The 25,257-nt window shown below is 46.6% G+C and overlaps 1 protein-coding gene across 1 annotated transcript in view; it reads left to right on the top strand.

Moving 5' to 3' along the window:
- Window positions 1–25,257, top strand: part of CCDC7 (coiled-coil domain containing 7) — an 820,938-nt gene that overhangs the window by 208,757 nt on the left and 586,924 nt on the right. The window contains exon 7 of the mRNA XM_029587039.1: window positions 16,698–16,864. Within this exon, the coding sequence (XP_029442899.1) occupies window positions 16,698–16,864 (167 nt within the window). The remainder of the gene's footprint in view (window positions 1–16,697; window positions 16,865–25,257) is intronic.

The raw sequence follows: 25,257 nt of genomic DNA, 5'->3' as shown, positions 1-25,257 counted from the left end.
GATTTAACTTGGCGTCTGACTCTCCTCTGGGCCTTACAACGTGGTCGCTCTCGGAGCTATTAGTTGCCTGCAGTTCCTGTGTTCCAGCCTGCTCGTTCCAGCCTTCCAGTTCCTGTGTTCCTGCCTGCCTGCCCCATGTTCCAGTCCGCCTGTTCCTGCACTCCTGCCAGCCGTCTTTTGCTGCCTGCCTTGATCCCGGTCCATCTCATCGAATCCGTCTTCTGCTGCCTGCCTTGATCCCGGTCCGTCTCATCGAATCCGTCTTCTGCTGCCTGCCTTGATCCTGGTCCATCTCATCGAATCCGTCTTCTGCTGCCTGCCTTGATCCTGGTCCGTCTCATTGAATCCGTCTCCAGCTGCCTGCCCTGACTCCGGTCTGGTCCTGGTCTTCTCTGCTGATAGCTGCTCACCTAAGTCCCAGCGGCCCGGGTCCCTACGGGCTCCTCCTGGGGGGACCTCGGGCTTCCAGGGCGAAGCCACCTAAGTCCTAGCGACCCGGTCTCCAACAGCTCCTCTGGGGGAGTCTCGGGTTTCCAGGTGAAGACTCGTCTTCGGCTACAGTTGTCTGCCTCCCGTCCGCCTTGCCCAGGCGGTCGGCCCAAGGATCCACTCCCGGAGTCCAACAGGGAGCACTCTCATAGAAAGACATTTCAGAAGGTGGGAATGGATTTATTTTGTAATAAAGTGATTTTATGTACAAAAAGTGCTTTTATTTACAAAAAGGTGCAGCAAAATAAAGGATAACAAATTAAAATATCATTTCCTTGGCCGGCCTCTTTTTCTGGCTTCAGGAAGCTTAGGCTGCCCCAACCTGGAGCTCCTGCACAGTGGACTCCTGCCACTGCTCACTCTACCCTCAAAGGGCAAAGGAGGTTGTGGCAGTTCAAGTTCATGGCTGCAGGAAGGTACAGCCAGAGGCAGCAGTGGCTGTGGTGGTGGTGGTGGTAGTTGAAGTATGACAGGTGGTGCAGGTGGGGGTGGTGGCGCCATCCATGGATAGCCTGGTGCAGGCTGAGGCGCAGGTGGCTGGGGCACAGTGGGAGCTTAAGCACGGGCAGGTGCTATCTATGGGTATGGTGGCTGATAGGGTAGAGGGTAATGTATCCAGGGCACCATGAAATGCCATAGGGCCACTGGTGGCTGTGGCTGCAAGGTGGGTATCCGCTGCAGCATCTCCTTTCACACTGCAGTTTGCTCAGCTGGTGCCTGGCAATCCTCCCTGATGGTATCACAGAGGGCTTGTGTTTCCTCTCTGATGGTATCATGGAGGGCCTCTGCTTCATACTTCACCATATCAGGCAGGCCTGAGATAGCGTCCAAGAGGCTGGCGCTTTGAGGTATTAACAGCCTCTCAGCCTGACTGGCAACCATTTCAGGTTCGGGCTGGTCAGACGCACTGATGTCCTGTGGGCGATCCTGTAGCAGATCAGCCAGTGTGTCCTCTGGCTCCTCTTCCTGCTGCTCCTCTTCCTCCTCAGGTTGTTCCAGTTGTTCATGGGCTCCCTCTCTCTTCTCATCCAAGCTGTCAGGATTACCCGCAGACACTAGTACTGCCTTTGGGGCTGCCTAGGTGCAGGTCCTGGGTGCTCATCATCTGGCTCCTCTTCAGAAAGAAATTGGAAAATGTCAAACACTACCATTTGGTTTGTTCTGTACTTTAGTTCATATAGGATGCATGCTCCACTAGATAGCACTGTATCATAGGAGTAGTAATTAGGTCTGTTAATGGCCATAGCATTCAATATTGCCTAAACACCGATTTACTCTCCAGCTGGTAGTCCTTGAGGCAGAAGGAGGGCTTAAGCCAGGGTGCAGAGTGCTTGGTATTATGAATTTCTAAGGAGACAGAGCACTTTAACTGTGCTCAACATATTTGGGTCACAGTCTACCACTGACATAAACACAAGGCCCTGTCTTTTGAAGAATAATGAAAGGGGAGAGAAGCAAAGAAAGTCACAAAGACACCCCAAATGTGGTTTGCACTGCTGGGACACGACACAGTCATGATGGATTTTTGGAGTTACTTTGTAGGACTGTTACTGAGGTGAGGGATGCATTCACTGTTATCTGATCCCACCCCACACCATCGAGGATAAGCATTTGCACAGTCCTTGCCTTGAGGAACACATGGGTAGGAGATAGAAAACCATTACATCCTAACTTCTTGAAATCTTGGTGCCCTGCTTGTACCTCCACACACATTGTATACACTCATGCTTTAAACACACATCCTGTTTTGCAGGCTCCTTTATAAAGCTCATAACCAACCAGCAGAGGATTATAAAGTATAATGTACACTGATGTCAGGTTTCTCTTATGTAAGCTGGAACCATATATTGTTATAGCTTCAATATTTATGTTTACTGTTTTTAATTTTTATAATATTTCGATTGCAAGTGTTCCCAATTCAATGGTGTTTATATAATATAGGTTTTTCCTATCATTAAAATCATTTCTGAACGTCTTTTTTTGTGATGAGTAAATTATCTAAAAATCGCTCTCTCGTACACGGTCACCCCAGATTGTGTATTCTTATCCAAAAGGATTTTTTTACTTATCTAATCTCTATATAGGATGCCAACCTCTCATTTTGAGCCCATGTACCTTCCATGAAAATGGAGCAGTCTGCCCGATGAGTGTTTCGACGGGAACCGTCTTCTTCAGGGACTAGGAGAGCTGGGTTGACAAGTCTAGAATTTTAAAAAATCTTTAAAAAACCAGTGCCACCATATTTATGTACATTTAGTGCTTTTTACTTACATTTATGAAGTCCTGTTCACTTATGGCACTCCATTTATCTGTCGGACGACATATCTAAATCACTTTGTGCTATTTAAATGTTAAAGGGACCAATTACCTATCTTCATTTCAGAGCGAGGCTGTGGGCAGTTCTATATTGTCCTAATGGACCTAACTCTACTGGTAGTTCTCCACCATGTCCTCAATTCTCCATTCATACTGCTATCGGGAACAGATCTTAACTTTTCAATAGGGGCTCCTATTGAAATGACCAGTGAGTTCATGGTATTTTTCAATCGTATAACAGTTCTAAACTATTGGAGATGGTAATAAGTAAAAAAGTATAGGTCATGGATTATCAGAGACGCAGGCAACAGTCGGGAAAACAATAAAAAGTTGAAAACAACTTTTATTACAAGCCTGTCCCATGAGGGATGGACGCAGTAGAGACCCCCAGGTACACACATAGTAGCGCATCAATAAGTACTATGTGGGCACGGGAGAAGATCTGAAGATAAGCAGATTGAAGGCTGTTAGAAACGGATGTGAAAGAAGTCCCTACTGGCAAGTTAAGATCCGTCTATGACAGCAGTATGAATGAGAATAAGGACATGGTGGAGAACCATCGGTAGAGTTAGGTCCATTTGGATAATATAGAACCACCTATAGACTCGTTCTGAAATGATGATAGTCCATGAGCACTGGAAAAAGAAAGAAGAAAGGGACATAAATCATCAGGGATGTAGGTGATAGTTGGGGATATATTAAAGACAAAAAAGCTCCTTTCGTTATAAGCTTGCATTATGAGAGATGAAAGTGATAGAGACTCCCAGGCATGCACAAGTCATCGGTTTTACAGCGCAACAATCAGCATCATGACGACGTGAAAGAAGACCTGTAGGTGAACAGATTGAAGTCTGTAAAAAATGGATGTGAAAAGAGCCCCTATTGAAAAGTTAAAATCTGTTCCCGATATTGAACAGAACCTACCCCAGAACTGATCCTTGAGGCATTCCACTTATCTCTCTTCTTAGAGTAGATTCCATATACCATCACTTGCAGACCTCTGTCAGTCAGCCAATTTGTAATCCATTCTAAAACCTTAGGATTCACAGTGTTGTAATATAAATATTGAAACCCTTTAAACACATTGTGGCAGTCAGTTTAGTTCTGCAGTATTATGTATTGCACCTAATACATGCGACAAGATTTCAGATACATTTTTATAGGTTGAGCCCATGCAGCTCATGCTAACTACTGATGTGAGCAAAGATAGAAGCTATTTGGATGACATACTGACTACTGCTAGACTGCTGCAAGTAAGCAAAAGAAAACATATTTGCTGAAAGTTGCCAATTTTCAGGTTCAAATATCTCTACTGGTTAGTTTTTAATTAAGGCTCCAATGCCATGCATCATTTACATACATGAATGCACTATATTAAAAAGTGCCATCTTTGGCACCCTGCTGTGTAACACGCAAATGAGCTAGAGATGTGAATTTATCATAGATGCAAGCTAAAATTCTACAGTGCGGAGAAGCTTGTTGTGCTTATCATGCTTGTAGCTTATGACACATCTTGCTTCAACATACTTTTATAAATGACCCCTCAAAATGGACATTTTATTGTGCTATGTTATTTACCGCATGCAAGCCTAAACATGCAAAAGTATCACCTTCACAAGGAACTATGGTAATATCATGATAGCAATGTGTTGTGGCAGAGAATTTGGGATCATGACCTGGCCTGTGATACCATTGTGCTCTTTGAGTACCTGATATCAAATTTTTTTTTGTGCCACAGGAGAACATTGAAGCAATCAGACCTGTTCAGTATGAGAGGTTTAGCAAAGGTCATATAGTTGCTGGCACAAGGGAAAATCCATCAATTCAAGCCAATTGATGAAACTAAATTTTGCATGAGCAAAATTTCGAATGACGTCACCTCATTCATTGCAAGTGTTCTAGAACATGAATGATATTTTCATGCCCTTCAAATATCCATTTTCCAGCTTCCAACCTGGTTAGTCTTTAGCTTGCATCTATGATAAATTCTGGTGGATTGGCCATATATGCGAAGTCTCAACTGAGGAACGTAATGTTTTGGTCAATTTCTTGTACCCCTAAGGTCCTGCCAGGTCATTTTACTGGCTGCCCTGTTGAGACACCTATTGAATTCCAGAAGAGCACATTATTGCTACCCTTGATGCACCCATAACAACTTTAGGCAGTCAGTTGTCACGCATTAATGGGACATGCAAAAGCATGTGCAAGGCAGGAAAAATCACTGATTGAATTTTTGTGAAATTTGCAATTTAAGCAATTCTCGTATGTAGTGTGTTGCCTTTTCTTCTTTTATGATTAAATAAAAGCTTGGAAACCTGTAGCTGGTACCTTGTCTGGTTGTCTGGAGTGGTCCCTAGGCAATGAGGTTGTCAATTTTGCTGAATTGGCAGTGGCTCAACCACCACTGAGCAATGCAAGGTAATTTATCAGCATACAGTTTTGCAATGACTTTAATGACTAATTTATGAAAATATGTCTAAACAAATGTGTACCAAAAGCTAAAAATGTGGTAAGCACAGTAAACTGAGCTGCATTGTATAATTTCACATCTCTAGCTTATTTGCTTGTTTCACAGTTCGGTGCCAAAGATGGCTCTTTTTAACATAGTGCATTCACACATGCAAATGATGCTTGTTTTTTGGGATTGTAATTCTGACCAAAGCAAGACTGAGTCCAAGATGCAACAGGGTGGCCTTTGTAGCATTAAAGGTGCTCTTTCCCGATATTGAACAGAACCCACCCCAGAACAGTTTCCTGTGGCAGAATTTTCAAGACTGTAGCAAGAATTAATATATTCTATTGCAGTTTTTTCAAAATATGCTCCAATTATATGGAAGATTTGCATAATTATATGGAAGATTTGCATTAAAAAAATGTCAATTTTTATAGAAAACGGATTCATTTTGTATGTTTTTAAACAATATTTAAACTATATAAAGAAGTACAAAAATAGTTTATCAAGTGAAGACATATGCTACAAACTTTTAACTGTGAAACATTACTTTTGTTTTGAATTTAAATAGTGTAACCATCCTTTTTAATATTTTCTTGATAAAGTCCTTGTCTTTCCGAGTATATGATATTTTGTGTGCTGAAAATGTCCTCAGTATCAGCAGTTTATCATGCTGATTATTACACAGAAAAATATGTTTGCATTTGGAGCCTAACTTTCAAACCTATCCATTGTACGAGTAAGTGGATACGTGGAGATTAATGCTAGTATTTTATAAATTGTGCTGTGGGAGCTGCACAGTTTATAAAATACCACATATTTGTGCTCCAAAAGTACACGCATGCGTTTCTGTACTTGTGAATAATTCCAGTGCAAGAAATTGCATACTTTATCTGGTTTATAAATATGCGCAAATATATTAAAGGCATGAATAAAACTATAACGTATGCATAGTTGCCCCGATTTATATGTGGAGGTAGGTATTTTATAAAGTATGTGCTTGCACCGTTTTGAAAATATTTGCGTGTGTACTTGAAATCAGCATTTCGCTGATACCTCTGCCAGTTCACCCAGTCCTTGTCCAGCTCATGTTAGGATTTCTTTGTATGTGGACCCTCTGGCCGAGGCGAGAGGTGGGACCGCCCAGGAGGAGGAGCCCCACTGAGCCTCACTGTCGGTAGGCGGAGTTTCGGCTGCGGGATGGGCTACAGCAGCAGGTAGTATGAAAGAAAGAGTGACCCCTGGAGGTGGAACGGCTGACGTCAGACTCAGCTCTGGAACTGGAGAAGGTAATAGTAATGGCACTACCCGAGGAGCGGGGTGCTGGTAGAAGTACAGTCACTAGAATACACTGTGTCTGTAGAGATAGTAAAAGAAATGGTTCCTCGGTGGAAGGTCACAGTAGTGATCCGCAGAGCGGGGTACACCGGAGAGGGATCCCACGTAGAGAAAACACAAGAACTGTAGTGTAGTACTCACAGCGACTGAAGACAATAGCAGGTCCGGAGAGACCTCGGGAAACAAGGCAGACAGGAATCCGTGTGAAGGCCCTCTGAGGAGCGGATAGCCAAGAGATGCGATAGGGTCCCCGAGGAGCGGGTACCCGGTAGTCTCCAACATGGAAGCAGGAACTGGAACAGCGTTGCAAGGAGAGTAGAAGTTGTAGTAAGTGAACTCGTTACCAAGTCGCAGTCTGTCTGGGCTGGTGAGCTCAAGTATCGAGGTTGAGTGATGTCATCTGGTAGGGACGCCCCAGAGGTTCCCGCCATGACGTGATTAAAGCAGGTCGGGGAGCGCGTGCGCCTAAGGAACCCCATGGGTAAGATGGCAATCGGCGGCATCCATGCCACTCGAGGAGGCCCAAGAACGGATGGTGGAAGGCCAGTGGTAGCTGGCCGAGGCTGCGAGTTCTCACAACGGGGCTAATGCAGCAAAGAGTTGAGCAACAGCGGCCGCAGCCGCCTGCAGCCACGGAGCACAACAGTTCATTTAGATCCTTTAGCACTTCACCCTGAACCCCACCAGTTCACCCAGACCTCCCACTCAAAAACTGCAGACAACAGATAAGTCTGATTTCACTTGTGCAAGTCAATTAGCAGATGTAAAAGTGCTGAATAAGGGGGTCATTTTCCAAGCGGATCGCACGCGATAAGAGACGTTTTGCACACGAAAAGTCCCTTATCGCGTGGCTTCAAAGGCGGGACTTGTGACACGCACGCGCCTAGGAGGATCCAACATCAGAGCCGGAAGTAATGGCGTCCATGCCTCCGCGAGGAGGCCCGCGGAATAAGGCAATGCAGAGAGGCCCGTGCAGCGAGGAGATTCGAGAAGGGTAGGAAAGCATAACAAAACTGTCTGGATGCCGAGGAACTTGGCTAGGAACACCTGATGGTTTAATAATTTCTAAAGCTGTACTGTGCTCTGCAAACTGGAAAATGGACTCTGAAGCCACTGTAGACCTGGATTCTTCAGCAATGTTCAGTTGTACAGGTAGTGATTTCAAATTCCTGTGGTTAACTTTGGCTGTTATAGGAATATTCTTTGGATCAACTTGAGACTATATTATAGTAAATTCAGTAGGAGTGGAAGTAGAGTCTAGGCAAACTGGCATGGCTTGTAAAATATTCCTAGATGTAACAGAAGTGGGGGTATTTTTGCCATAGACTGTACTTTGGATTGTGTATTGCATCTCTTTATTATTTCAGAGGTCTACTGTACATTAAGCAGTTTAGAGGCCAGACATCACCGACAGATTTGTTTTGGAAGGATGTTCCCAGAACTACATTTTTCATGTTCTCACTGGTCAGGATGAAAAGAACCACAGTTAAAACAATTCACAACTATCGGTGGATTACAGTTCTAGTAAATAACTGAAGTAGAAGGTGCTTCAAAATAGGAAAAATGTTTGCTAGGCTTACCAGACTTGCAGGGGAGTTAATGCAGAACTTGTTAAAGTTGAAGTAAAGTCACAGAAGCTGAACCTTTAGCTTTGACACTCCTGCAATCTGATACAGGAGCACAAGGTCAGATGAAGTACTGGATTCTGAAATAGGATTTATTTTGGTAAGCATTGGTTTTAAATTGCTTTTGCTGCTTTTAACTGTGACTGGATATGCTGTGGTTTTCAGGGGAGTTGGGCTGGGAACTTTCTCAGCAGCAAGTTCCATGCTGGCAGGCTTGTAGCTTGGGAATAGAAATTACCAATATTTTTAATCACAGAAGATACCTTAGCTTGTGGCTTGCCAGTCTCTAATCCTTCAGAGGCTTGCTGGGCTGGTGTCTGAGTCACAGGAACTAGCTTAGTCACAAGGCACATTGAACAGATTTGATCAGCAGGGGAATACCAACCATTGCACTTCTTACATTCCCACAAGGTAGAGCTAATGGAACCATATCCAACATAGTCTGGAAAAGACAATGGATTCCTACTAGGGCATTTGCTGCATTTCCAATAGCTGGGCAGGGTGGAAGTGTGTCTAGAGCTGTGACTCCCAGTGCAAACGTTTAGGAAGTGGGATCCATAACTTGGGATCTGGTTGAGGTGCAGCATAACTGCAGCAGTCTTCTACACAGGCATTGTTTACAGACCAACTTTCCGTATACTCCCACAGGTCAAAATTTAGGAAATGACAACTGATGCATTCTTGAAAGTGTGGAGGGTTCCAACACTTACATTCATCAAAACGTAGTAGCGAGCAAGAGTTATAGCAGAATTAGAAAACTTATTCCTTGGCTTAACAAGCAAGACAGAGTCCTGGTCCCACTCCAGAGGGGTCTGTATGGCCTCATCATTCTGTCATGGTCAGGCAAGCTGGGTCTGGAATTTCTCCCAGCTGGAGCAGGACCAGACTCTGGGGGAAGGCCAGACTGGATCTTCTGCCTCGACCAGCCACCTCCCCCGCAAGTGGCAGGCACAGGCAAGAGCTGGATACAGACAGGGCTGGAGACAAGAGCAAAGCCTGGGACTCGAAATAAGGGCAAAGTTTGAGACTAGAGACAGGGACTAGACTGGACAGGAGAGGACAAGACTAGAGTAGCTCAGGACAAAACTAGACTAGGTCTGAACATAGACAGGACTAGAACAAGCAAACAATAATAAGAAGGCCCAAACATGCCAGAAGCCTGTGCTAGGTGAACCTAAAAGGCCTGAGGGCTGCAAGGCAAGACAGGAAGGCCAAGGAGATCATTGAGCAAGGCAGGTAGGCTGAGAAGGCCACAAAGCAAGGCAGGAAGGCTGGAAAGGCCACAGAGCAAGGCAAGAAGGCCGGGAAGACCTCAGAACAAGGCAGGAAGGCCAGGAGGACCACAGAGCAAAGAGAAGCAAGACAAAGGGGCGTAATGCAAAGAGTCAGAGTGAATGGTTGAAGAGGCAAGGAGTGCATGGAGAAGCTGGGCTAAATAGATCTGGAACTGCCACATCATATGACCGGCAAGGAGGTGGCTAGGGCGGCAGGGAGTGAGGCTGACTGATGATCTTTGCTGGTGGGGCGGGGGCTGCATAGCAGGCAGAACCATGATACCAAGACTGGTCTGTGGCTGGTCTCCAGTCTTGTACATTATCTCCCAGACAATTTCAGTCACATCTGAAGGAAGACCCAACTCGCTCACCTACTCTGTCTGACATTACCTGCTATTAATTAAGTTGACTTAGAAAATAGCCACTGCTATTACTAGCAACAGTAACATGGGATAGACTTAGTTTTTGGGTACTTGCCAGGTTCTTATGGCCTGGATTGGCCAGTGTTGGAATCAGGATGCTGGGCTTGATGGACCCTTGGTCTGACCCAGTATGGCATGTTCTTAGGTTCTTATGGCCTCCTTGGCTTAGGCAATTTTATCCGAAACAGGCTTTTGGTCAGTTCTCTTTGGCTTTACACACCTGTCAGCCCACATTATAAGTAAGGATCGCTTTGGCAAGTCTTTTACCATGTTGGTTCCACACAGAAATAATATTAAGAGCAAATATTATGCGAAGGAGACAGGAGCCTTATTTATCCACAGCTACTCACAACACCACCACCTTGTGGACCATCATAATTATAGCCTAAGTAAATGGCAGTTTTTTCAATTTATCACTGTTTAGTTATAATTTTCCTTTACTTAAAATTACAGTTATATAGATATGTGCACTAGATAACCCCTGGGCTAGTAGTCCTGGATTGTGGTTCTTCTCAAAGGCCATATGCTGGAGATTAATGTGATTTAACATTAAGGAAACCATCTTAAAAGATGGTATGCTTTCCTTAATGTTAAATCACATTAATCTCCAGGATTCCCTGAGTGGCAGAAAAGATAAGTGTTTGCAATGCTAAGCGCCTTGCAAGTTAAGTCCCAGTTCAGCTTTCTTGCATGCAGCAGTGATGATAACAGTACTGATGAGCGTTAGTCACTAGGCAGTAAGTCGCACACTGGAAGCTGATTAGATTTCCAGCTTTTTCAGCACTTTGTGTTGCAATGTGATGGAAGGGAGCACTAGGGGGCGCTCCTGATTGCGGGACGAGAGGTGTGTGCCCTTGTGGTGAGACGGATCCTCGTCTGGGAATGGAGCGGAGACCAAGCCCTTGCAGACCTGCACAACCTCGGTGAGACCAACCATGCAAGGTTGGCCTCTGAGTAGTCCTCCGACCACTCCAAGCCCTTTCGGACCTGCTGCTGGGTAACGGCAGAGGCGGCAGGCTGGACAGGAAGCAAGGCAGAGGAAGGTCACCGACAATGGACAACTCAGGAGCTGATGTCAATGAAGACACTGGAGGTGAAGGCAAGACAAGATTAAAATCAGAGAAGTAAAAATCTGGAATCTCCAGAAGAGCGTGGAATCTCCCACTGCTCACGAACACCCAATGAAGAGCAGCACCGAGCGCAGGATGGGCAGCCATCCCTCAGAAATCCAGGACAGGAAGGCAAACAAGCAACAAGGTTAATACTTGGGATGGAATGGAATCCGGATTGAGCTCTAACACACACAGCCAGAGAGGAGACTCCAGTGGCCAGAATGGCCCTCAGGCTATCCACTGAGCACCATCCGCCGGAGGCTAGGAAAAGCCGGAGTCCAAGGCATTGTCAGAGATCAGGAACACAGACAACAGACATCTGGACAAACAGGCATCTTGGACATGGTGAGGAGAAATGGAGATCCTTTGCGAAGACAGATGAAACTATCCCACAGAGTGCCCTTCACACCCCAGCCAGGATGGTCACGGACCACTGGGCCACTGCGCACCCTACACAGCCCCGCTGCTTGCAGACCACGCAGGGACGGGCCAAGCCCAGATCGGATCTCAGGCATAACAGAAGCAGACACAAGGACCTCGAAGACCCAGACAGGATCAGAATCCAGAGCAGAACCCCAGGCTCCAGGGATTGTCTTGCAGAACTCGGAGCAGACTCTGAGACAGACCAGAACCGAGACTGGAACCTGAAGCTAGATGAGGGTCCTGGAGGCTTGATCTGCTGAAGGACGAGACAACTGATGGTGATGACCAGGAACTACATCTGGGAAGGGAGACATCAGGAAACATCTGAACATCCGAGACGGAAGACATCAAGACACAATGGACAAGCAGGAACAACTGGATCATCAGGAAGGGAAGAGACATCAGCAAGGCCAGGAACAAGACAACGATGAAGGATCCTATAGAGAACATTAGGAAGTCAAGCAGGAACAGAAGGCAGGAGTCCAAGGGAAGACTAGCTCCTTGCGAAGGCGAAGTTAAACTGAGAACTGAGCCCTTTTGTAGGGCTGGAGAAGGAAGACGCCCAGGGAGGAGTTCCAGGTGGAGCCAGAGGGACCACTCCCTACTGGCCCTTTAAATAGCAGAAGGAGGCGCAGCCCCATGCCTAAGGAGCAGGAAGAAGGAAGTCTGCAGGACCACGGACAGTGGCCATGCTGCCGCTGAAGATGCTGAAGCACAGGAGCAGGAGAAGGGCCGCAGGCAGGCCCCGACGAGGGAGGCTGCTTCCTGCTGCGAAGTGGAGGTCCGGGGGCGGCTCCATGCCACAGACAAGGCTGAGGACCACGGCCTCCAGGCCGCAAGCAGACCCAGGGACTTCGGTGGCTCCCTGTCACCACGGAGGAGATGAAGGGCAGCTCCTGCCGCAGGACGGCCTGTCACGTGCGGCTCCTTGCTGCGTTGGGAATCCCGGCACGGCTCTTGCCACACCAGCAAGATGGCGGCCACTGGCCGCGGAGGTAAGAGGCTGCCCATAGCTCTGGCTGCTTTGCAGCATCGCAATACTTTGGTTCTTTTATAGATGTTACAAGTAAGTTCTTGTAATACATTTGTAACTTATCAAACTTTCTAAGATGGTAAAGCCAATTGTCTCTTTTTTTCTTAATTATGGTTCAGGGCAAATTTTTAGCTCCTCTCCTACCTGATTCGCAGAGAGAATCTTTAATCCAATTCAGATTTATATCCAAATACAAAGTCACATATCTCCTACCTTTCCAGTAGTTTCAGTGCAGTACTCCTTTTCTCCTCATAGAATCAGGTTGAAATCATTTGTAATCCTCTTCTCCCAAAATCTTCAATAGATGTTCTTGGGCCCTGTTGAGGGTCCATCCCAACTCCTTTATTCCCTTTCTCCTCCTTCTCCTCTAGATGGTTATAAGTCATTTCTCCTTTAGATACAGATGATCCTTGAGTCCTTTCACAGTGAGGCAACCTCTCCCTTGTTTTGATAGTAGCAAAACAAAAGATGAAGTCCCTAATTAATGGTAACCCAAGAACATATAACAGAAATGCTTTTAAAGAAAAGAGGGAAAACTGTATGAGGCCAGGAGGTTCTTAAAAAATAAAGGAAGGCTCTCTGACTCCATCTCTTCCAAGGTCTTTGTTAGGATATGTGAGTATGTGGGCCCTGGGCCGAGGTGAGAGATTGTACCACCCACGGGGAGGAACCCCATGAGCCTCACCATCGGGAGGTGAGGTCTCAGCTAGGAGTGCGCAGAGCAACAGGTGCTGGAGAGAGAGAGTGGAGAGGAGAGGGCAGAAGAGCTAGAGATGGTGATCCCAAGGGGTGGAGCCATAGAGCGTCAGCATGGGGAGTTGACATCAGATCTAGCTAGAATATCCTTGATTCTTTATTAAAGAAACAGATTGACACTGCCCGCGGAGCGGGGAGTGAAGCAGAAAGTCACACAGACGTAGGGGTGCCACAGGTCTGTGCAGTGGGGTATACCACGGAGTAGTCCTCTGTAGAGATGAACAGTGATGGTCCGTAGAGCGGGGTACACAAGTGAGGGTCCTCAGTAGCGTAGGTATAGCAATGGTCCGTAGAGCGGGGTACACCAATGAGGGTCCTCAGTAGCAATGGTATGGCAATGGTCTGCAGAGCGGGGTACACCGATGAGGGTCTCAGTAGCATTGGTACGGCAATGGTCCGCAGAACGGGGTACACCGATGAGGGGCCGCAGTAGCGTTGGTTCGGCAGTGGTCCGCAGAGCAGGGTACTCACTGTAGTAGAGCGAAGTTCCAGAGGAAGCCCCGGGAAACGGGATAAGGAGCAGTCCAAGAGGCAAGGCCCTCAGAGGAGTGGATAACCAGAGTCAAGGTAGGGCCCCCAAGGAGCGGGTACCTGGAATGTCTCTCGTCAAGGAAGCAGGAGCTGGAACACAGGTCCAGAGTGAGCGGATTCAGCAATGAGGGAACTCGTTGCCAAGTCGTAGGCAGGCAGGGCCAGCTGGCTTAAATGTCCATGAGAAACTACTTCATCCGGTGGTGGACGCCCCCCCGAGGTCCCCGCTATGATGTGGATAAGACTGGCCCGAGGGCGCGCACGCGCGCCTAAGGAACTCCCAGGGCAAGATAGCGGTCGGCAGCGTCCATGCCGTTCGGGAAGGCCCGGGAACTAGGATGTGCAGGCCGGCGATGGCTGGCGGAGGCCGCCAATCTCCCCAGAGGAGTCAATGCAGGAAGACATAAGGTGAGCAAAAGCAGTCACAGCTGTCTGCGACCGACGGGCGTAACAGTCTTATTTTGAGAACCTCACTGTAATGGCCAGGTCACCTTGGTAGTAAGCTGTGTGGGGAAGCAGATAACCCAGACACAGGAGATCAGTAGGGTTCTGGTAAAAATATAACTAGTGACATATGCAATATATCTGAGATTATAGCATATGTGCATGTAAGCAAATAATAAAGAAAAAAACAAAACTATCACTTGCAGCACGCTTATGCACAGAATAGCAGAGAGAGAGAAGATCATATAAAAGGTAAACAAAGAACTTGTATTTACAAGTCAATTCAACATTTGCACACGTCCCTGAATATGCTCCCTGGGTATTCAGCAGATGCAATTGGGTTATTCATCTGGGAGCTCGATGATAGGGTCAGATATATCATTGAGCATTTGTTTCCCTCTGAACCGAGGAATTTGTGGTTGGGAATGGGAATGTATAGTATGCAGAACACAGGCATGCGAGGTAAGGATTTCTTTGTTCAAGCAGTCCTGAACAACAGACATGTGTGCTCAAATTTCTTCACACCAAGCAATGTTAGACTATCAATTAGAGCTCAGTTTTTCACTTTCCTGTGGGACTATTCGGTCCCTGCATGTACCATCTAGATTGTTCTGGTCTGTTGTCCCTAATTACAACACACTCATAGAAACTTTTATCCTTCAACAAAATCAAAACAGGGAACAACCAGGAACGTGCTGCCCCTGTGAAACAAAAATCTTCCACAAAGTAAAATTGTGGTTAGAGCTTTATATCAGAGGAACTCATGCTGTGCACTTTCCCACATAGGGGGAGCTGCCTTGCCACATTGTTACTATCGGCTCGATACTGTAAGGCCGCGGTAGAAACAGTGCGGCAGTGTCAGGCGCACCCTTCCTCCCCGCACGCACAGTTCTCTTGACCTAGCGCCTGATACTCTCTTCTAATTGCATGCAAATGCATGCCGCGGCTGTAAAGCGTTAGGGAAGGGTTATGCCCGCGCAACCCATTTTACTGTATAGGCGCTTAATACAGCGCCTATACAGTAACCTGGGTGCGCTGGTACCTGTCATTTCAAATGACATTTGAAATGACAGGCACCAGGAAGTGTAAAAAACAAAATATTTAAATACCTGTCGGAGGGCCGCGTGGGTCCAGGCGGGCGGCGGGATCCGGGGGGCGGGTGGTCGCGTGTTAAATCTAGGCCGGGTCGCACAGACGCGCATTCATCCAGGCGGAGGAGCCGGCGGCGAAAGCCGCCGGCTCCTCCGCCTGGATGAATGAATTCATTCACCGCCGGTGGGGGCTGCCTCCGGCAGTGAATGACTGCTCAAGGCAGTCACATGCCGTGACGTCATGCCTTGAGCGCCGAATCGCAGGGGTCGCACAGGCGCGCATTCATTCATCCAGGCGGAGGAGCCAGCTGCTTTCCGCCTGGATGAATGAATGCGCACCTGTGCGACCCCTGCGATTCGGCTCTCAAGGCAGTCACATGCCGTGACGTCACGCCTTGAGCGCCGAATCGCAGGGGTCGCACAGGCACGCATTCATCCAGGCGGAGGAGCCGGCGGCGAAAGCCGCCGGCTCCTCCGCCTGGATGAATGCGCGCCTGTGCGACCCGGCCTAGATTTAACACGCGACCACCCGCCCCCCGGCTCCCGCCGCCGGTCGTCTGAAACTAACGCGCGTCCACCTGCCCCTCCCCCGCCGGCGCCTGGAACAGGCGCCCACCCGCCCGCGGCCTAGATTTAACACGCGACCACCCGCCCCCGGATCCCGCCGGCCGCCTGGACCCACGCGGCCCTCTGACAGGTATTTAAAAATTTTTATTTTTTTTTCTGACAGGTTTTATGTGTCCCAAAGCATTACATTTTCTCGATCATCTCTGTATCACTTTTTTTAAATTGTGTTTTATTGTTTTTGAGTATCTTAAGCGGTGTCGATGGATTTGTTACTAGACTCACAGTCCTAACACCTACTAGGGGGAGGCGGTAAACTAACACGTTAAGGCCGCAGCAAAACAGCGGGTTACTAAGGAGATAATATCAGCGCCCGTTACAGTATCGGAGGGGAATAGCTAATTCCTTCATTATACAGCTAATTCGTTCATTTACACATCATATACATGCTGCGTGCGGAAAGGGTTATGTGTCTATTTTACGAAGCGCTAAGGACGCGTGAAACTGGAGACTGTATCGCTGGATCGCCTTACTCGTCTGTATTGTGCGCTCCCAGCACGTTACAGACGGGGAATCTTTAACCGCACGTTACTGTATCAACCTGTATGTTTCCTCCACACACAAACTGAATATTCTGTTTGGTTCCTGGAGAGATTTAACAGGATATCTACACTAGGTAGCATTAACAATGTTAAAAGTTCAGCGACAGGAAATAGGACCAGAAATTCCAAAAACTAAATATATTTTAGTGCTTGAGACTTGTTCAATCACATAACTTTATAGATAACAAGTACTTTTTTTTTCATTCCTTCATTCTGTTTTACCAGGGTGAAGACGAAGAAGAAGGAGAGCCTTCTAAAGCTGATGAGATTCCTGAGGCTGGTACTGTGGAATCAGAGGTCATGAGGTTAAGAGAAGGCATTCTAAAGCTGACAGAATTAAAGGATCGTTTCAGAGACCTTCCAAGGTTAGCCCAGCCAACATCTGTCAAAGGGTAAGTGAACCATCCACATACATAAAAGACATACAGATGAAGATCTGGAAGAAGTTATATGACTGAATATGCTTTTTCTTTGGAGTGCATGGTGACAGAAATTGTTAGGTCTCAGAAAAGGTAAACATTATGCAGGCTTCTAAATACAACCCTACCAATATACTTCAGTGTGAATTTCGAAAATCCTTCGCTGTGAGTAATGTCTTTGTGAGTTGAAACTGACATTTTATCTGAGGTATAGAGACTTAATTGTCAGCAAAATGTCCATATCCTTTATTCTATTCATTAGGCTTTCAGATCTGAAACCAAGCTTAGTGGAATGTAAGTTTACTATGGAGAATTGCCTCACTGTACGAAGATGCTATTCTATCATTTGGAGAAATATAAACAATCCTAGATGACAGTAAGGAAAATAGATTTAAAAAAATCAAAATAATATTTTAAAAACACTTTCATTTTTACATAGTGGCTTCTTGAATTCTATTTTTTCCCGTCGATAGCAGGGCTGAATTAGCCTGCTGTCCGGAAGCGAGCACGCGACTGGAGTAGGCGGGAGTTTTCCTCAGTAAGTCACAGAGCTTTGACTCTGTGCGGCTGCGCGGTTGTCTTCCCGCGCGAACGTCCATCTTTTCTCAGTCTCTTTTTTTCGTGAGCTGTTTCACATGTGGGGTTTTCTTCCTCACACTTTTCTAACTTTTTCGAGAGTTTTTTCTTAACGTGATGGCTCCGGAGCCATCGGGATTTAAATACTCCCAATGTGGCAAAATTATGTCCATCACCACTGCTACATTGGCCTGGGGCCAGACCATGACCAGCCTCTTGCCGAGACTGTAGTCAGATGTCCCCCGGGCCCCAGCGTCAGCGAGCCGAAAAAATGGTGTGTGCCTGTGTTTGGGCTCCTATGCCCAAACACCGGCGAAGAAAAAACAAAAGACATCGACTAAGAAGGCCTCCTCACTGGGTCTGGGGGACCCTCTCCGTGCCGATCTGGGCACCGGGCCCAGGTTTAATAAGCCTACAGTGCCTGAAAAAAGAGCTGGGGCACTGACTCCATTGCCTCCACGGCAAAAAGACCCCAGATGCGTTGATCGGGACTCAGGGACCTGTTCCTGATCGTCCGCGCTCTTCGGCGCCATCAAAGCACTCAATGCAGCCGGACCGGCCAAAGACTGCAACATACTCGACGCTCGGAGCACCCTTACGCAGCCGGCGCCTTTGGCGCAACCGACGCACGCAACACACTCAACGCAAGCAGACCGCACAGCGCACAAGAAATACTCGGCGCATTCGACGCATGCGTTAATGCCATAACGCATTTTGATGAATGACCCTAATTGGTTGATATTGGAGGGATATGGGATATTTCATGAACACCATATATAAATGCCATCCAAGATAATAGGTCTTTATGAAATTGTTTGGGTTTTTTTTTAAATCTAGTGACATCAAGTGATATAGGAACTACAGGTATGGGACAATATGTGTTATACGTGTTTAGTATGTGATCATATACTTAGTATTACTGGTTTTAATCACTTGAATTTGATATGTGATTTTAAGATCTTGGGCTGGTACACTTGCAAATCAACTCAGGTTATTTATTCCATTATTTGCCCCTGTAATTTGATATTCATTGGGCAAACATGGCGTGCAGTAGGCACATGCATTAGAGAGCACTTAAGCTATATTTGGACAAAAATAGAACCTGCACCATTTTTATTTTATTCATTTATTTAAAATATTTATATCCCGCATATCCAAAATTCTATTGATACAACATTGAAGTGAGGTGGCTCACATTGAAGGTGACAAAGTTTTTTTTATTATTAATTAGATTAGAAATGATCTAGGAGGGAATATCTCATTGAGTTTGATTAGGAAAAAGCAGCTTTTGATTTATGAATGGAACACCCTTATTCCACACAGATTGAACTATGAAATTAATTGGGCAGCATTTTTGAAATGGTCAGTTCCCTGTACGTAACCGGATCAGTCCAGACACCTGAGTTTATGCATCCCTGCCAGCAGATGGAGACAGAGAAAGTTTTACTGACGCTGCTTCATAAACCCCGGTGCCACCTGCAGTTCCTCAGTATTTCTGTATCTCCAGCAGATGGCAGAGGGTACAAAACCTGCAGTTCTCCAGTTTTTTGATATGATTTTTTTCTTTTGAGCCTTCTTCCTGGGGGTTTATTTATTTATTTTTCTGGAGGGAATCCTTTTGGGTCCTACCCCGTCCTGTTGAGGCGGATGGCCTGGGGGTTGCTACTCTTCTGTGTGCTCGTTTGTGTGCCCGTGGGGTGTAAATCTGATTGTCCATATCCCTCCCCTTCACGAGGCTGCCCAGGCAGCTGCAGGCTCACAGGGATTTTTTTGGTCCACCAATTCCCGAGATTTGCCTTTTTTAAGCTTTTTCTCTAAGGGAGATAAAGTTTTTGTTGAAAAAAAGAAGGAAGGCAGTTCATTTGCTGCAGTTAGGCTCAGCACTGCTGTATGGGTGACTTTCCCTTTTCCTTGGTGGTAAGAGGGGCTGTATCTGAGGGTGCCAGTACAATTCTTGTTTTTTTCGACATTTGCTGGGTCTCCTTGTGTCGGCAGTTCCCCCCCCCCCCCATGGCCTGTGGTGCCACTTGCTGCGTATGTGGCTCAGCTTAATCGCAGCTAGGTAGGGGTGGGCTGTGTACAGATTGCATTGGAGCGGGGAGGGCCACTCTGGCGGCCCTCCTGCCACAAAGCAGCGACGCAGGTCAGATGACTCAGGGCCGGGTGTGTGCTGGGGCTCAGGCGATGCGTCTCTCCTTCAAGTATTTTTGTTAGGCATCTCGGCCCTCAGGGAGTCGGGCCAGGTCTCCTCACCTACGCAGGCAGGAAGCCCGCTCCAGTGTCCCTCCGCTGCTGCCGCGTTCTGGCGTAGTTCGCCACCATTGCGGCCAGCTTGCGGTGCCCCGATGCTGCCTTGCCACTTTTTCCTTGCCTAGGCAAAAGGTCCAGCTCCTGGTGAGTGCATGTTGTCTGCATTCTGATCCCACTTTCCTGTGATATTCTGACTCCTGCTCCGGATCCTGCTTCTGCTCCGGATCCTGCTCCTGCTCCTGCCCTAGTCCTGTTCCAGTTCCTCATCATTCCTGCTCCCTTATATTGATCTTCTGGCTCTGACCGGTGCTCGTCTCATCGTTCCTGCTTGTTTGCTGCCTGCCCTGATCTTCAGACTGGTCCATTGTTTCCTGCTCGTCTGCTGCGTGCCCAGACCTTGGCCTGGCCTCTACCTCCTGTAGCCTGCTGCCTGCCTTGACCCTTGGCACGTCCGACCTGTCTTCTGCTTGCCGTCTGAGAGACCCACGCCTAAGTCCTGCTGGCCCCAACACCCAAAGGATCAAACCACGGGGAATGTGGGCTGGTATAGGTGAAGGTCCTGTTGGGCTCTCTCTTGCGGAACCACCTCCTGACAACGAGGACCATCGAGGTCCTTCCCTCAGTGGTGGCAAAAAACTTGTCTTGGCTTAAGGGTCCACCTTCCTTACATTTTATCAGAAAATCAATAAACAATCTAGCAGGACAAGGATCCAATAAACAATTCGTGGTCTTAATCTTACTCAACTCCAGTTTTAATTTAAATAAAGAAACAGGCTCAAAGGAGGTTAAACCTTCCCCTTCAACAATCATCTTCCATGGATTCAATGCCATCAATTCAGGATTTGAAATAGTCGTATTCAAAATCTTGACTTCATCTATGCTTTCCTATGAAGGCTCATCAAATTCCTCCCTACGGCAAATAACCTTGTTCTGAGAAAAACCCCGCAAATTACTCATAATTTGGAAGATTTTCATAAATCAAATGATCATTTGTTTTTCTCCTAAGCAGGCCCTTGACAGTATTAAATATCCTCGGATTATTATTAGCCCATAAAATCAAACTAGAAAATTATTGCTTTTTAGCTAAAGCAATGCTTTTAATTTAATCCGTACTGACTCTTTTCCACTGATCACAGTCACTTTGTAGACTGCATTATCTCCATAACCTTTTTAAAAGGCAACAAGATCTCTTAAGATCTGCTAATTTATCTGAAAACCAAGGAGAACTAATATTCTTGGCACTTAACTTTTTTACATCGTTTGCCGATGCAACCTTCATCCCTTCTTTCAATAAATGATATCATATAGCTATCATATCACATAATCTATTTCAGTAACCCCCAAATCTGATTCAGCTGTATTCTCCAAAAAATCTCTAAACTTCAAATTATCAACTTTACCTTAAATATTTGAACTCTGAATTTCCTTTGTGACCTGTCCGAAAGAAATGTCATAGTGTAAACTGAAAAATAACAAAAAATGATCGACCAAATAATTTTTTCAGACACCAAAATGGAAGATTCCTGTACACACAAGCTGTTGAAGAACAAAATATAAGATCTAGCATATGACCCTTCATATGAGTGGGTCCCTGAACTACTTGAGAAACTTCCAAAATCTCTAGGGATGAGAAGACTCTGTAAACTTAAAACCCGAAGTCTTATCGAAATGGAGGTTAAAATCCCACAATATGATAAGGTAATCATATTTGGCCACTTGCGTTAACAAAACCTCTAAAATTTTATCATAGTAAGATGATGAAGAATCAGGGGGACGATACCAAAGAGAAAAGATAGAAACATAGAAACATAGAAATGACGGCAGAAAAAGACCAATCGGCCCATCCAGTCTGCCCAGCAAGCTCCCACACTTATTTTCCCATACTTATCTGTTTCATCAACCACCAAGTTCAGGGCCCTTTTTGGTAACTGTTTGATTCAAATTTCCTGCCATCTCCTGTCATTGATGCAGATAGTAATGTTGGAGTCGCATCAAAGGTGAGCATAAGGCTTAATGGTTAAGGGTAGTAACTGCCGCATCAAGCAAGTTACCCCAATGCTTGGTTACCCAGTCTGCACAGATCAATGCCTTGCTGGATGTTGTCTGAATGTAAATCCTGTTTTCCACATTTCTACCCTACCATTGAAGCAAAGAGCAGTGCTGTATATGCATTCAAAGTGATGTATCAGGCTTAATTGGTTTAGGGTAGTAACCGCCGTAATAAGCAAGCTACTCCACGCTTATTTGTTTACCCAGATTGTGAAGTCAGTCCTTGTTAGTTGTCTGAATGCAAATCCTCTTTTCCACATTTCCCCCTGCCGTAGAAGCAGAGAGCAACACTGTATAAGCATTCAAAGTGATGTATCAGTCTTAATTGGTTTAGGGTAGTAACTGCCGAAATAAGCAAGCTACCCCCAAGCTTATTTGTTTACCCAGACTGTGAAGTTCAGTCCTTGTTGGTTGTTATCTGAATGCAAATCCTCTTTTCCACATTTCACCTTGCCGTTGAAGCAGAGAGCAATGTGGAGTTGCATTAACTGTGTGAAGGCCTTATTGAGTAAGGGTAGTAATCATCAGGTAGTAGCCTCCACTCCAGTACTCCACCCCAATGGCTCTTCTCTTCATTCCTATCCTCTGAGCCTTATGGATCCAAAGTGAAGTGGAGTTGTGACAGGAATCACAACTCCAACTTCATTAACAAACATTTGCATCCTTTCACAGGATCTAGTACCAATCTTTTAACGGGAAGTGAACTAAAAATAATCACCACCCCTCCCCTCCACGTTTACCCACTCTATTACAAAACATTAAATCATATCCCTTAGGACGAACCTGAAGAATAGCAATCCCCTGATTCTTGTTGAGCCAAGTTTCTGTTATAAAAACTAGATCCATGTTTTTATCTGAAATCAAGTCATAAATTTCCAACCAATTTTTATTCAAGTAATGCGCATTAACCAGAATGCTCCTCAAAGTTCCTCCTTATTGGCCGCCATCACCCTTTACATTCGACTTAATATCAATAGCTTGTAAATAATGAAAGAACTTCCTTGACTATCCTTTCTAAAACCCTGAAAACCTTCACCATGACTTTCCTTTCCCGAAATCACAGGAATATTATTTAAAATTGTATCTCAGATCTCCAAAGATCTCCAAGGAGGCTCTCCAAGAGGTGACCCTCTTGGGCTTGCCTCTTGGGCAGATGCAGCAGCAGCTCGACTTGGCAAGAAAAAGTCTCCAGACGATGATGTGGTCTCAGGGTTGGCAGGCTTGTTGCTTGGCGTCAGTTCAAGGGGGGGCAGGGTGAGGAGCCCAAATATTCTGGGGCTCTCAATCTCATCTGCTGATGGCAGATAGCAGCAGTTTATTCTCCCAGTGTACAGCCCCAGGTACCAGCCTTCTCTATTGCAGCAGTGGCTCAACTCGGCAAGAAAAAGTCTCCAGGTGATGACGTGGACTCAGGGTAGGCAGGGCTTGCTGCTTAGCATCAGTTTGAGGGGGGCGGGTTGAGGAGCCCGTTGAAGCAGAGGCACTTATGGAGTTGCATTAAACCTTGATACTGTTATTTGTTAAGGGTAGCAACTGCCACACCAGCAAGTTACCCCCAGTTACCCCATGCACTCTTTTCTTTAATTCATCTTTTAGTCTTTAGGGATCCACAGTGTTTATTCCATGCTCCTTTGAATTCCTTCATTGTTTTCGTCTTCACCACCTCCTCCGGAAGGGCATTCCAGGCATTCACCACCCTCTCCATGAAGAATATTTCCTGATAATTGGGTTCTGAGTCGTTCTCCCTGGTGTTTCATTTCATGACCTCTAGATCTATTGAGTTCTCTCCAATGGGAAAGGTTTGAAGATTGTGCATCTTTAAAACCTTTCAGGGGGAGGATCACGTGATGAGCTGAGCCGGTGAGACGTGCTCTTTCTGGCTCCGGGTCCCACTCTGCCCATCGTGATACATCTCAGCGCGAATCTGGTGCTTTTTCATCTTAAAAGGTCCTGGGGGGACTGAATATATGCTGGGCACCCGATCCCTGCAAAAGGCGGGGGTGGTTATGTCCGCGAAGAACGGAAAGAAAGAGAAAGAGAGATCGCGCGCGCCGGAAACCAAGATGGCGGCCGTTCCCGATGGTGAGCTTCCTCCTTCCCCCCCGGCGGTGACCATAGCCGATATCAAAGAGGCGATCCGCGAAGCTCTCGACGAACGTTGGTCGCAGCTCACGGCGCAAATGGGGGAGGTGCGGGATCAACTATCGGCTCTTCAACCTCGGCTGGAGCAAGCTGAGACGCGCATCTCGGGGCTAGAAGATGGCGCGGCGGCATGCACGATTGACATGGCGGCCCGGGACAAAAACATTCAGGCTCTGCAATCCAAGGTAGAGGACCTCGAGAATCGAGCTCGGAGGGATAACCTCCGTTTTTTGGGGTTTTCGGAAGATATAGAGGAGGGGTCTCTATGCCGGGTGCTCTCGGAGTGGCTACCAGACGCGCTGGCGCTCCCTCATCTGCAGGGCTCCCTTGTTATTGAACGGGCAACACAGGCTTGGGTCCAGAAACGCGGGCTCCGGGAGGCCTAGGTTGGTGATCGCTAAAGTTTTGAATTCGGCGCACAAATCAGAAGTGTGGAGAGCCTCACGAGCCAAGCGGGATTTACAATATCAGGGGAAATCCATCCGGATCTTTCAGGATTTTTCCGCGTCAGTGTCATCTGCCCGGCGCAGCTTCACACCTATCTGTACTACACTGCATCACAAGGGGATAAAATTCTCGTTGCTGTTTCCTGCCCGCCTGAAGATCTGGCACAAGGAGCAAACTCATTTTTTGAGGCCCCGGAGAAGGCTCAGGCTTTTTTGGACGCTTTGAATAAATGACTACCCGCATGGCTGGCGCTTGTTTTTTTTGGAGTGTCTGACCAGCGCGGGACTGGTTTTTCGGGTACTGACTTTCGTCTCATCGGGCTTGATGGCGGGTTGGGCCTTTAGTGGTAAATGACTGGCTCTGCCTTCCGACCATCTGATCATTGTTGGTTAGAGTGCTGGGTTTTTTTTGGGCCGGAACATCAGATCATGGTCCCATGGTTTTTGGTCTTTTTTTTTTTTTTTCTTCAGGGTGGTCAACCAGCGACTGTGACAAAGACACTGGGAACTGGTTTTGTTTTACTTTATACCATTGTTGGTAACATTTTCTGCAAGTACAGTGTGCTGGTTGTTATTGGGGCCGGTTGCCTGGTGTTTGGGCCCCTGGGGAATCCTGAACATTCTCAGTAGTTCCTCGGTCGAGCGTAGGAACCTTTATGGGGGGCCAGACTTTCAGATCCCGGTCTCATCGCTCTTAGTTTTTTTTTTATATGGGGTGCTTTTCGAGGCCGGTGACAGTGGTGGAGTTTTTTTTGCCATTCAGACCATGTTGGTAGTTTTTTTTTCTACAGGCACAGTGCTCCAGTTTGTTATTGCGCCTTGCCTGGAGTCTAGGCTTCGTGGAAGCCTTATATTGCTTCTAATGTTCTCCTGTATTGATGGGATTGGGGTGGTCTGGTTTGA

The sequence above is a fragment of the Rhinatrema bivittatum genome, chromosome 2 (assembly GCF_901001135.1).
Source record: "Rhinatrema bivittatum chromosome 2, aRhiBiv1.1, whole genome shotgun sequence".
NCBI lineage: Eukaryota > Metazoa > Chordata > Amphibia > Gymnophiona > Rhinatrematidae > Rhinatrema > Rhinatrema bivittatum.
This window is presented reverse-complemented; position numbering and strand designations above follow the sequence as displayed.